At 38.8% G+C, this 13,680-nt stretch overlaps 1 protein-coding gene across 1 annotated transcript in view; it reads left to right on the forward strand.

Moving 5' to 3' along the window:
• Positions 1-13,680, forward strand: part of PIP5K1B (phosphatidylinositol-4-phosphate 5-kinase type 1 beta) — a 176,827-nt gene that overhangs the window by 96,182 nt on the left and 66,965 nt on the right. Inside the window, exons 6-9 of the mRNA XM_003782928.2 lie at positions 2,456-2,667; positions 4,180-4,263; positions 4,383-4,431; positions 6,711-6,795. Coding sequence (XP_003782976.1) covers positions 2,456-2,667; positions 4,180-4,263; positions 4,383-4,431; positions 6,711-6,795 — 430 coding nt within the window. The remainder of the gene's footprint in view (positions 1-2,455; positions 2,668-4,179; positions 4,264-4,382; positions 4,432-6,710; positions 6,796-13,680) is intronic.

Below are 13,680 nucleotides of genomic sequence, written 5' to 3' on the forward strand. Positions count from 1 at the left end.
TGAGCTGTGATGCCACGGCACTCCATGAGAGTGTCTCAATAAATAAAAAAATAAAAGCAGGAAACACAAAAACAATCTTAAGAATGAAAATGGGGGCGGCAAGTGGCGCCTGTAGCTCAAAGGAGGGCACCAGCCCCATATGCTAAAGGTGGCAGGTTCAAACTTAGCCCTGACCAAAAACTGCAAAAAAAAAAAAAAAAGAAAAAGAAAATGAAATACTTAGTATACCAAACAAAAGAAGTGAAGGATCTTTACAAAAATAATTATGAAACCCTAAGAAAAGAAATAGCAGAAGACATTAACAGATTGAAGAACATACCATTCTCTTGCTAGAAAAAAATGAATATTGTTAAAATGTCTATTATATCCAAAGTAATCTAGACATTCAGTGCAATCCCCATTAAAAAACCAACATTATACTTTGAAGAACTAGAAAAAATAGTATTTGTTTTATATGGAACCAGAAAAAAATCCATATAGCTAAGGCTATTCTTAGTAATAAAAACAAACATACATCACCCTTTCAGACCTCAAGCTATAAGTCATTAGTAATCAAAACAGCATGACATTGGCACAAAAATAGAAAAATAGACATATGGAACAGGAGAGAAAACTGAGAGATGAAACCAGGCTTGAGTTGCCATCTGATCTTTGATAAACCAAACTAGAGCACACAATGGAGAAAAGAATCCTTATTCAACAAATGGTGCTGGGAGAACTGAATAACCACACATAAAAGACTAAAACTGGACTCATGCCTTTCACCACTTACAAAACTTGACTTAAGAAGGATAAAAGACTTAAATCTAAGACACAAAATGATAAAAATCTTAGAAGAAAGTGTGGGGAAAACTATTTTGTTGGTGTTGGCCTGAGGAAACATTTTAAGACAAAGACTTCAGTGACCATTGCTATAACAACAAAAATTAACAAATGGGACTTAATTAAGCTGAAAAGCTTCTGCACAACTAAAGCAAAAAGACAACCTTCAGAATGGGAAAAGATATTTGCATGGTATGAATCTGACAAAGAGTTGATAACTAGAATCTACAGAGAACTCCATCAACAAAAATAGAGCAAACAATCCCATCTATCACTGGGCAAGAGACATGAACAGAAGAATCTTCTCTGAGGAAGACAGACAAATTGGTAACAAACATTTGAAGAAATGCTCATGGTTCCTAATCATCAGAGAAAAGCAAATCAAAACCATCCTCAGATATCACTTAACCCCAGTGAGAATAGCCCACATCACAAAGTCTCAAAGCTACAGATGCTGGTGTGAATGTGGAGAGAAGGGAACACTTATATACTATTGATGGGTCTGCAAGCTAATGCAGTCTTTTTGGAAGGAAGTATGAAGAATCCTCAAAGAACTCAAATTAGACCTTCCATTTGGTCCTCCAATCCCATTGCTAGGCATTTATCCACAAGAAAAAAAAATTATTTTATCATAAGGAGATTTGCACTGAACTGTTTATCACAGCTCAATTTACAATCACCAAACTCTGGAAACAGCTTAAATGCCCACCAACCCACAAATGGATTAATAAGCTATAGTATATGTATACCATGAAATACTATTCAATATTATAATACTTTCATTAAAAAAGATGGAGACTTTACATCTTTTGTATTAACCGGGATGGAGATAGAACACATTCTTCTTAGTCAAGCATCACAAGAATGGAGGAGTAAGAATCCAGTGTACTCAATAATATGAAGCCAGCAGATAATCTAGTACATACATAAGAGAAAATCTCAATTTAATTCAAGGTGGGGGGAATCAGGAAGCAGGTAGAGGGGACCTGGGGGTGGGGGCGATGGGGTGCCACTTGGCACAATGTAAGAGTATATGGCACATCTCTTGGGGGCAGGACACAATTACAAGAGGGACTCTACCTAACAAATAAGAGCATTATAAACTGATTCTTTGTACTATAAATTAACCTGAAACAATAAAGAAAATTAAAAAAATAACAAATAATAACAATAAAAGAATGTGCATACCAGACTTGAGTGCTTAGGTTTCTTGTCACTTGCATGCTATGTGATATTGAGAAAATGTATCTCTCTGTGCCTCAATGTTTTCATCTGTAAAATACAGATAATAATAGTACCTAGCTCATAATAAGGCTGTCATGAAGATTGAAGCCGAGTGAGCCACCTAGCAACTGGCACATGAAAGTCTTCGATAAACGCTATTAGTGAAACATTCATGGAGGGTTAAGAAAAGATGTGCTTGCTCTAGATTTGCTTAAGTTCCCATCTTGGAGCCCCTGTGAGAATCCTTTCTCAATCTCAGGTGTTTTTACTTTGATTTTTGCTCTATCAGCCACCCATTGGCAGGAATGTGGGAGCCAAGTGTCTCATATCTCTAGTTGTCTGATTCTACACAGGTGGGACTTACAGGTCGTTTGCATTGACTGGTCTTCTGGTTCTTTTTCTCCCTCAGGTGCTGGAAAGCTTCAAGATCATGGACTATAGCCTTTTGCTAGGAATCCACATCTTGGACCATTCCCTCAAAGAGAAAGAGGAGGAGACCTCACAAAATGTGCCTGATGCCAAGAGGCCCGGGATGCAGAAGGTCCTGTACTCAACAGCCATGGAATCTATCCAGGGTCCAGGGAAATCTGGAGACGGGATTATCCCAGAAAACCCAGACACGTAAGTGCTGCCACATGCCTGCCCACTCTCCTGATAGCGGCAGCCCATGTCACTACGTAATCACATGCAATTACACACCCCTTACCATGACATGCTGAGGATGGAGTCCTACTGGGCCACCTTCATTTCTGTTCATCTATGAAAAACTATTAAATGCATGAGTGACTATTTCCTGAATTTTATTCTTTCAACCCTTTGGTTTCTTTTTTCAAATGGCTCCGTTTTTTAACAATGCTTAAAAATGTTGTTACCCCACTTAGTACGTATTCAAAACATCCACTGCAAAAGGGAAGAATAAATTTTGAATAAACACATATTTCAACAAATACATAAGAGGAATGATGTTTGAGATCCAGAAGCTTTTATCTTCTATTGTTCTAGTCCTGCACCCTGGCAGATGCCGTTCTTTGCCTCAGCCAGATGTGATAGTAACTGCAGGATTGATTTGCATGAATAAAGTACACGTTAACTTTCAGAAACAATTACAACCAAAGAATATTATTCAAATGGCTGGCTGCATCAGGTGTGTGTACTAGTTGAGCAAGGAGACTAAAAGAAAGAAATCATTTTCCTTAGCCACTAAACCATGGGTATATTTCACTTTTATAAAGAAAATTAATGCATAGTTTTAAATCCTTGTTTGCAAATCCATCTAAACATCTGATTATCAGTTAAACAGATTGTGTGTCAGTGTGTTGAAATACTACATAGATATTAAAAATAATATTAGCATTGAATATGAGGAAAGTTCATGTAGTAAACAAAAAATTCTGTTTATAAAGCATGATAAATAATCCCTTTTGTGGATTAATAAATACACACACACATATACTAGAAAGTTATACCAAAAATCAGTAGTTACCTAAGCACCCTAGGGTTGGTGTGGGGTTTTTAAAATATTTTTGTGTGTGTTTCCGTATTTTAGTTTAAAAACTCACATTAAATAAAACTTTTTGGTCAGGAAAAAAAGTTTTACATTTTTTAAAGCAATATCTTATAATGCTCTGAAAATTCTCACACATGGTTTTGTTGTTGTAGTTGTTGTTTTGCATTTGTTAGGTAAAGTCCCTCTTATAATTGTGTCCCACCCCCAAGAGGTGTGTCACACGCTCTGACCCCCCCACCCCTCCCTCCTTCCCTCTCTCCACTTCCCCCCTACCATGTACCAGCATCAGTTGTCCTCATATCAGAATTGAGTATATTGGATTCTTGCTTCTCCATTCTTGTGATGTCACACCTGGTTTTAAAATCAGAATATGTTTTAAATCGGATTCTTCACATCCAACTCTTCAGAGTTGACAGCTATGATATTATTCATTTTGGTGTGGAAGTACATCATTTTGGATTCCAAGAAAGACTTTTAAAAAAGAAGAAGGAGAGGAAGAAGAAAGATGAATGGGGAAATAAGCCCAGAATTCTTAAAGTGTGTCCAGTTTTATTTTTGGTCTATTTATGAGAAATGGTTTTTAAATTCCTAGTCTTACAAACTGTTTTCTCTTTTGCTATTGACAGAATGGGAGGCATTCCAGCTAAAAGCCATAAGGGAGAGAAACTACTTTTATTTATGGGCATTATTGACATTCTGCAATCATATAGGTAAGAACTTTGAGAAGTGGTCTTTTGTTATTTCAAAATTAATTACCAGGTTCTGAAAATTCACCAAATGGGAATGATATTGCGTCCTCATTGTTATCTTTCTGTCTGTTTACATTTAGGTTGATGAAGAAGTTAGAACATTCCTGGAAAGCGCTTGTTTATGATGGTGTAAGTGACAATATCCCTTGTTAAACTGTATATATTTTTGATTTCTCAGAGACTTCAGAGCGTGTACAGGCAACCATGTCAACTAGACTTTAAGAGGAGAGGTAACAAAGGTCTTTGTAAACTCAGAATCATAGGCTAGCAGATTGACTTAAATCTGAGAACAGAGACAACATGAATAGCTATTCTAATTGATGACACTCAGCCTAGCAGTGAGGTAAAGGCCTCCCAAAACTAAATGACTTCTGTTTCTACGTGAAATCTAAAGGACTCAGTTATAACGAGAAAAAAGAAGAAATGTTTTAAACAGACACTGGGAAGATCAGTAGGGCAGTTGAAATGACGTTCTCACAAGACCAAGCTACGGAGGGGGTTGAGTCCTGACTTTGATTGTTGACAGCTTGGCTCTGAACTCTGCCTTCACCCCTGCACTAGCCGTGTGACCCAGGCAGGTTGTTTGTCATTTGGCTTCTCTCTCTTAGCCTGGTTTCTCATCTGGACCCAGGGGATGGTAATGAAGCCTGATGTAAAGATGAAATAAAATAGTGCATATTAGTCTTCGACAGGAAGCCTAACACACAATAAGGACATAGAAAGTAACTTTTAAGTCAGTGTGGCTTTACGCAGGCTGACTGATAGGACTATGTCTTCATTGACATAACTGAAGGAAAAAATCAGGTATCAAAGGAACAATCACCTTCTTTTTTTCTCTCGCCCCACCTTCCTCTTTGTCACTCTTTCACACACTGCCCCATCCAGATGTTATATTTCAACTTCCTGCTGCTAACAGAACATGTATTTGTCTAAGTCTCCCTAAGTTAATAACCTAAGTGGCATTTCCAAAGCATCTATTGAACATTTCCTTTTAAGATATTAGCAGACACTTTCCTTTGACAAAGGATAAATTATAGACACTGTTCTCCTTTCTTGGAAAAGAACACACACTTTCTCAGTTCTGCGGAAGACTGTTAATAACCTTTCAGCGTGAAAGATCTGCATTTTATCCACAGGCTAAGGACTGACCTTTGTCAGAATGCATTTTTAAACAATGGGTTCACAAATAGGTTTCTAAGAATTAACCTCAGTCTTCATCAGATCAAGGATTCCTCCTATGAAAAGGACAAGACTATAGGTTAATTTTATTTTTCCTTCCAACTGAGAAAGGTAGGGGTTACACAAAACCTTAAACATGAAAGAGAAAGAAAGTAAACACCCCATGTTTCATTGCCCCTCTGTTTTCTGAAACAACTTAAATTCCCTGTTAGCAGATAAGATTCCTGATCTAAATGGCCTATATTGGCTAGATGCTTCTAAGGACCCCCCACCTTAGTCTATTCAAAATATTTCTTCTGTCTTTATTTTTTTAATAGAAATCTCTGGGCTGATTACATATCATAAATTTGTTAATATAAGCAAATTTACTATGTCTGGAAACATACCACTTGGATACATGGTTTGAATAAGTGATTACTAGACAAACAGAGAATTAGCTCCTCCATCCATTTCCTTTCCTGGATATATAATAAAATGACCCTTTATTCCTAAAGAATACTGCTAAGAATGAGCAAAGAATTGAGTTAACAATTTAATTCAATTCAACCCTACGTAATTAGTACATAATTCAGTGTAAGGGGAGTCATTCGTTAACCTAGTCTCCCAGAAATACTCCCCGTGTCTACTCACCTTATTAATTAAGGAAGAAACCAGAATACTGTTTTAACTTAAATGTCATTATCACATTGGGATGGTTCTGTTTGTTTCTGTCCTCAATTTTTTTTCTTTCCAGTTTTTGGCCAGGGCTGGGTTTGAACCCACCACCTCTGGTATATGGGGCCAATGCCCTACTCCTTTCGGCCACAGTGTTAACCCTTGTCCTCAATTTTTGTTCAAGACTAAGAGTGTTACCCTTTGTTCCAGATGATGCTTGGTGCACTGATTGCCTGCATGTTAAAAAGAAAAAAAAAAAGGACTTAAACACCCCTCGTGGGACACAAAGCTATAAATAAGGACAGCTGTGGATTTGCATGGCCAAGTCTTTTTGCTCACTCTCCCCTGCTGGGTTTCAACCTCAGTGTCTGGACTCTGTTTCAATTGAGCCTCTGCCCTCGCCTCCAGCCCCGCCTTCTGGGCCCCAACGGACGCGGGCTGTTGCTCTTTCTAGCTCTTGACCACTGTAGGCTCAGGGTTCTCTCTAACAGAGAACCACTTGCATAGATTTTTCTTCTGACTTGAAATAAACTCTCCCAAGGTATAACCCTGTGATCCTTGATTTTTCTTTTCAGGACACTGTTTCTGTTCATAGACCAAGCTTTTATGCAGACAGATTTCTTAAGTTCATGAATTCCAGAGTTTTCAAGAAAATTCAAGGTAAGATCCTTATGCAAGTTTTTTCACTTTTAGTTACTGACTTCAACTATGTGTCTTTACAAGATTTTTGTGGCAAGATTTGATGCTGTTTCTCTCCTTGCAGTAGTAATCACTTCATAGTTATGATCCTGGTCAGATATTTATTGATACGTAATCATTAGAGTCCTATTTTGTGATGAAAAATAATTAGAAGCTTTCTCGATGTCCAACCATATAATATATTGGTTAGATATATTATACAATAACCAAATAACAAAATCTATACAGCCAATAAAAATGGTGTTTTATTTTTTAAATAAAATTATATGTTAGAGATACATTTACCCCTTTACATATGGATTTATTCACATATATGTAGGTGTTAATCTGTAGGCCTTAAATGCGCAGCAGAATTCTAACGGGATATATAAAACTATTCATTATTCTCATGGAACATTCTCCAGAATAGACCGACCATGTGTTAGGGCCAGTGGTTCTCAACCTCCCTAATACCGCAGTTCTTTAATACAGTTCCTGTGAGTCGTGACCTAAAGGTTGAGAACCGCGTGTTAGGCCATACAGCAAGTCTCAATAAATGTTATAAGATTTAAATCATACAAAGTATCTCTTCCTGATCTCAATGAAATGAATCAATAAAGAATAAAAATTGGAAACTTCACAAATACAGAAAAATTAAACAATGCACTTATAAACTACTAGAGTATTAAAGAGGAAATCATAGAGGCCGGGCTCACTGGCTCATGCCTGTAATCCTAGCCCTCTGGGAGGCCAAAGTGGGTGGAACACTTGAGCTCAGAAGTTGGAACCCAACCTGAGCAAAAGTGAGACCCTGTCTCTACTAAAAAATAGGCAGGCATTCTGATGAAAGCTTGTAGTTTCGGCCACTTGTGAGGCTGAGGCAAGAGGATTGTTTGAGCCCAAGAGTTTGAGGTTGCTGTGAGCTGTGGTACCATGGGTACTGTACCCAGGGCCACAGAGTGAGACTCTGTCTCAATAAATAAATTAATTAATAATAAATAAACAAAAGTATTACGCTCTCCCATTACCTCCTAAAACCCCTCAAAAAAGGAAATCACAGAGAAATTAGAAAAACTCAGGGACGAATGAAAATTAAAATATATATACCAAAAATGTATGGGATGCTATGAAAGCAATGCTCAGAGGGAAGTTTTTATCTATAAACTCTTACGTTAAAAAAAGAAGAAGAAATATCAATTCAGTACCCTGCCGGTAAACTTTGAGTAACTAAAAAAAGAAGAGAAAATTAAACCCAAAGCTAATAGTGGTTATTCTGAATCAGGGGATTATGTGGGATCTTATTTTTCTTTACATTGGTATTTATTAAATTTTCTGCAATAGATATGTGTTACTCTGTCACTGTTTTTAAACTATGAGAAAAGGAAAAACATAACTCTATTTTATTATGTTGTTATTTTATCATTTAGCTATCCTGGGTTCATTTTCTTTTTTTTTTTTTTGAGACGGAGCCTCAAGCTATCCCCCTGGGTAGAGTGCCGTGGCATCACGCTCACAGCAACCTCCAACTCCTGGACTCAAGCAAGTCTCCTGCCTCAGCCTCCCAAGTAGCTGGGACTACAGGCGCCCACCACAACGCCTGGCCACTTTTTGGTTGCAGCCATCATTGTTGTTTGGCGGGCCCAGGCTGGGGATTCGAACCCACCACCTTAGGTGTATGTGGCTGGCGCCTTAGCTGCTTGAGCCACAGGCGCTGAGCCCTGGGTTCATTTTCATGACCCAAAACATAGTCATGATAATATAGCCACACAGAAAAACCTGAAAGCGTAGACTGTTCGTGTTTTATATTTAAATGAGGTGACTTTTTCTTATAATATTTATTGGAATTTTTGTCAGTGAGAGTCATTTTCATTGTAAAAATTTTGGAAAATGCAAGAAGATGAAAAGAAGACAGGAATATTACCTGAAATCCCACTACCCAACAATATCCACGACTAATATTTTGATGTACTTTCTACTAATCTTTATTTCTGTGCTTTCTGTTATGTATCTATAGAAAAACAGTAGCATGACAGTATGCAATTTTAGGAATATGTCATCTATTTTTTTACATAACAAGATTATAAGATTTAAATCATACAAAGTTTCCCATACATGGGAAACTCAAATAGTTTCCCATGTCATTATACAGTCTACAAAGATACCATTTTAAACTAGCAATACCATGTTAAAATTATATGAGTTTATCACAATCTCTTCAACCATTCGATCAGGACTGAGCATTTACATTGTTTCTTTTTTATTTCTATTTCTGACTAATATTTTTATGAACATCATTTCACATAAATGATGTGTCCAAATTTAGGGTTATTTCTTTGGGATAGATTCCAAGACAGGATCCTAGGATAATAAAATACACACAACTACTCAGAGAAATTTTGCCACTGCAAGCTCCCACAGGACTCTGAATTCTACCAACCCTTCTCTAGCATTATGCTTTTTAAATTATGTTATTCTGATAAGTAAAAAATGTTATCTGATTGCTTTATTTTGCATTTCTTAAGTCCTGGTAAAGTTCAACCATTATTCATGTTTACTAGCTGTTTGTAGTTCCTTTGAGAATTGAGTTGTGACGTTTTGACCATTTACATTCAGTATTTATTGTTTTTCCAAATGAGATATGGGAACTCTACATATTAAAGATATCAACTCTTTTTGTACCATCTATCATTCTAAGAAAAACTTTTTCTTCACATTTGACTATCTCAATGGTATCTTAAAACTGCTATCAGATTGAGACTATTACAAATTATATTCTCTGTCCAGAGCTTTTTGACCTAGAATGGACCCAAAGATAGTGTTGGTTGAGATTGAAAACCTATGTGTATGCCATGTTGTGGTTCAAATTTTTGAGGAAGGTTTTTTCACCTCCTTTAACTCTGTGCCAAGATTGGAAAATGAACCTGCTTGCAGGCCCTGGCAGGTTGTGGCCCTTTACTTTCAGCATATGTTAGATCCTCTGGGGAGTTCCTGTCTTAGGAGGCCTTCCTTTCTTAGTAGCCTATAAATTAATGGTGCATTTGGCATCTTCAATTTCATAAAATACGACATATGGTACAGATTTTTCCAGCTTGGATAGTTTATCTTTTTATTTGAGACAGAGTCTGGCTATGTCGCCCTTGGTAGAGTGCTGTGGCGTCACAGCTCACAGCAACCTCCAACTGTTGGGCTTAAGCGATTCTCTTGCCTCAGCCTCCCAAGTAGCTGGAACTATAGACGTTCACCATGACACTTGGCTATTTTTTTGTTGCAGTTATTTGGTTGTCTGGGGCTGGGTTTGAACCCACCACCCTCAGCGTATGTGGCTGGCACTGTAATCACTGTGCTATGGATGTCGAGCCAAGTTTATTGTGTTTTTAATATAATGAATCTTTTATTACTTAGTCAAAAATCTATTGCCTTTTTCCCATTTTGATTTAATTCTCTATTTTTTATTACAGCTTTTTTGATATATAATTCAGATCCATGAAATTCGCCCTTTTACAGTATACAATCTGATGGTTCTTAATATATTCACAAAGTTATGCAACCATCTCCACTTTCTAATTTTGGAACATTTCCATTACCCCAAAAAGAAATCTCATGTCCATTAGCAGTCATTCTCTGTTTCCTCCTCTTCCCAGACCCAGCAACTATTAATACTAATCTACTTTCTGTCCTTACAGTTTTGCTTATTCTGGACATTTCATAGAGATTATATAACGTGACCTTTTTTGTTTGGCTTTTTTCATTTAACGTAATATTTTTAAGGTTTATCCGTGTTGTAGCCTTATTCTTTTTTATCGTGGAATGATACTCTGTCGTACTGATAGACAACATTTTGTTTGTCTGCTCCTAAGTTGATTATTTGGGTTGCTTCTCTTTTTGGCTGTTCTGAATAATGGTGCTGTGAACATTCATGTGCAGGGTTTCGTGTGGGTGTATATTTTCATTTTTCTCGTATATATACCTATAAGTGGAATTGCTGAGTCAGATGGTAACTTCTGTGTTTAACGTTCTGAGAAACTGTCAAAGTCTTTTCCATAAGAGATGCACCCTTTTGCAATCCCACTGGCCATGTATGAGGGTTCCACCACCCCCACATCCTCACCATCTTAGGTTATTGTCTCTCATTCCATGAATATGAGATGTCTTTTTATGTAGGACTTCATTAATTTCTTTCATTAGCATTTTATAGTTTTCAGTGTTCAAGTTGCAGTTACATTACATCTATTCCTAAGTATTTTTTTGGTGTTACTATAGATGGAATTTTTTTCTTCACTCAGTCATTTCTGTGCTTACAAAGGCCTTCATCACTGAAGAATCAGATAAAATATTTTGGCATCTGAAGTGAGGTAGCTAACCTTGTTTTTTTCCCCTCGTAGTTAACTATTATCCCAATACCATTTATTGAAGAAAATCCTTTCTACTTCTAAGCACAGTCAAGTACGTAATCACTGTTGTTTATTGCATAGATGGCAGTGATTATAGTTGCAGTCCTTCCACACTGTAAAAGTGAATCCAATCTACTTTTTTCTCCCTTTTTTAAATACTTGTGCACTCACTGTGTACCTATATTTTATAATCCCTGCCTCCTTTACATGAATGCAAGCTCACAGCTGTCTCCCCAGCACCTAGTTTGGGGGGCAGGGCTTAGGGGTACACACGATATATGTAATTATCTGTTGAGTGAATAAAGGTGTGTGACATGTATGCGGGGTCCATTCTTCTCCTTAAGATCCAGGACAGATCCCTATTACCTTCAGGTAGCTTTAACCATCACCTCCTTTCGCCCCTCACTCCAGTCTCACCCTCAATCTGTCCATTTTTCTTGTGTTGTAACCACCCTCACTGTGCCTCTCTCTCCAGTCCCAGGGTTTTTCTCTCCTCCTTCTCAGTCCCCCCACCTGAGACTTGGACACAAGTATAGTCTCACTTCATTAGTTCTCATCACTCTTCTGCAGCCTGCAGTTGGTTTCTTAACCCACTGCTTCTCCGAAATGTTCTTTGTGCGCTCAGTCCCGGGGTTCCTTTCCAGCCTCCCTGCTCCTCCCTGGTGTCCTGGGCAGCTTCCTTCTCTGCCTGACTCTTCCTGTGGGTGTTCTTCAGGATTCAGGCTCTGCCTTTTTCTCTTCGTCTTACACAACTCTCTGGGGAATTTCCCACTCTCAGGGAAGGTTTCCGTTGCAACCTACTCCCCAGCCCTCTAACAAATCCCCTTGCCAGTCGCACCTTGCTACTTGAGCACCCATGAGAGAGGGTCCACAAGCTCAGCACGCCCCAGGCTGAATTTGGCCTCCCCCCAGCCCGGAGCCTGCCTCTCTCCCTGGGGCCACACCTCCCGAAGGCTGCCCCAGTCCACCTGGTGACCCACCAGAAGTGCTGGCATCATGCTTTCTCCCTTCCCTTTGCTCACCCTCCCCACGCAGCCCCTACGCAGCACCTACTGATCCTCCCTCCAACATATCGGGAGCTCAGCCCCTCCGCCCACAGTGCCTCTCCTGAGCCAGCCACTGTGATTTGTGGTGTGGGGATTAATTTCTTTCTCATTTATTGCTTTTTCATGAAGTAAAGTAGTGGCCCCACACAGGTCTCTTGGCCTTTGGTCATTTCCCTCCCCAGACTGCAGCCTGAATAATCCATTTACAATATAAATCTGCTCTTGCTAATTCCCTGTTCAAATCACGCTATAAATAAATAAATAAATAAGGATTTTTTTTTTAAATGTCCATGGTGCATGAAGCCCTCAATGTGGCTTGTGAGCCCCTTTGTGCTATGACTTCCCTCCCCTCTACTCCACACCACCTCCTCTCCGATGGGCTCCAGCCTCTCTGAACTCCCTGCAGGTGCCCCAGATATTCCAGACTGACTGCACATCTCTGTGTGTGCTTACCCCTTTGCTTGCAACACTCTCTCCATCCTTCCCCAGTCTTCCTTCAAGTCTCAGCGTGCTGGTACCTCTGTGTCATACTTCCCATTCTGTGCTGTTAGAATGGTAGCCTGTCCGTCCCCTCACACAGAGACTGTGTTTGGTTCACTCACGCGATCCCCAGCACCTAGCTCATTTCCTGACACATGGTAGGCCCTCAACGATTATGTGATGAATAATGCAATAAATCATGGAATTTTCATCAAACACCACCATTTCAAAGGGTAAGAGTTTAATTAGTGAAACTGATACTTTAAAACCCAACTTCAAGATGGTTCATCAACTATGATTAAATTAAAGCCCCTAATGCCTAGAGGCCTTCCTTCTTTGTAAGTGAAAAACCCACACCCCCTTCCCCTATCTGCTCTAACCACACCCTACAGCCCTGCTGTAAGAAAATAGTACCTAGACTTCAAGTTTCTTTTCTTTTTTCAAGTCAGGGTTTTTAACCTTCTTAAATTCATTCATCCCACCCCCTAATTGAGTCATGCTACCAACATAATACAAATCCTACAGTATTTTCTGGAAGTGTTACTCACTTAAATTCTCTACCCAAATACTGTGTCTGAAGTACTAAGGCTTAGTTTTCTGAATAGAGTGTAATAGTTAATTTGCCTTATTTGTTAAAAATCAAACTGGCATGACCAGGTACAGTGACTCACAGCTGTAATCCTAGCACTCTGGGAGGCCGAGGCCAAGTAGATTGCCTGAGCTCAGGAGTTCAAGAGCAGCCTGAGGAAGAGTAAGACCCCATTTCTACTAAAAATAGAAAAATTAACCAGGCATCCTGGTGGGTGCCTGTAGTCCCAGCTACTCAGGAGGCTAAGGCAAGAGGATCACCTGAGCCCTAGAAATTGAGGTTGCCATGAGCTATGAAGATGCCACAGTACTCTACCCAGGGTGACAGAGTGAGACTGTCTCAAAAAAAAAAAAAAAAAAAA

Source organism: Otolemur garnettii, unplaced genomic scaffold, assembly GCF_000181295.1.
Source record: "Otolemur garnettii isolate 467f Iridium unplaced genomic scaffold, OtoGar3 scaffold00006, whole genome shotgun sequence".
NCBI lineage: Eukaryota > Metazoa > Chordata > Mammalia > Primates > Galagidae > Otolemur > Otolemur garnettii.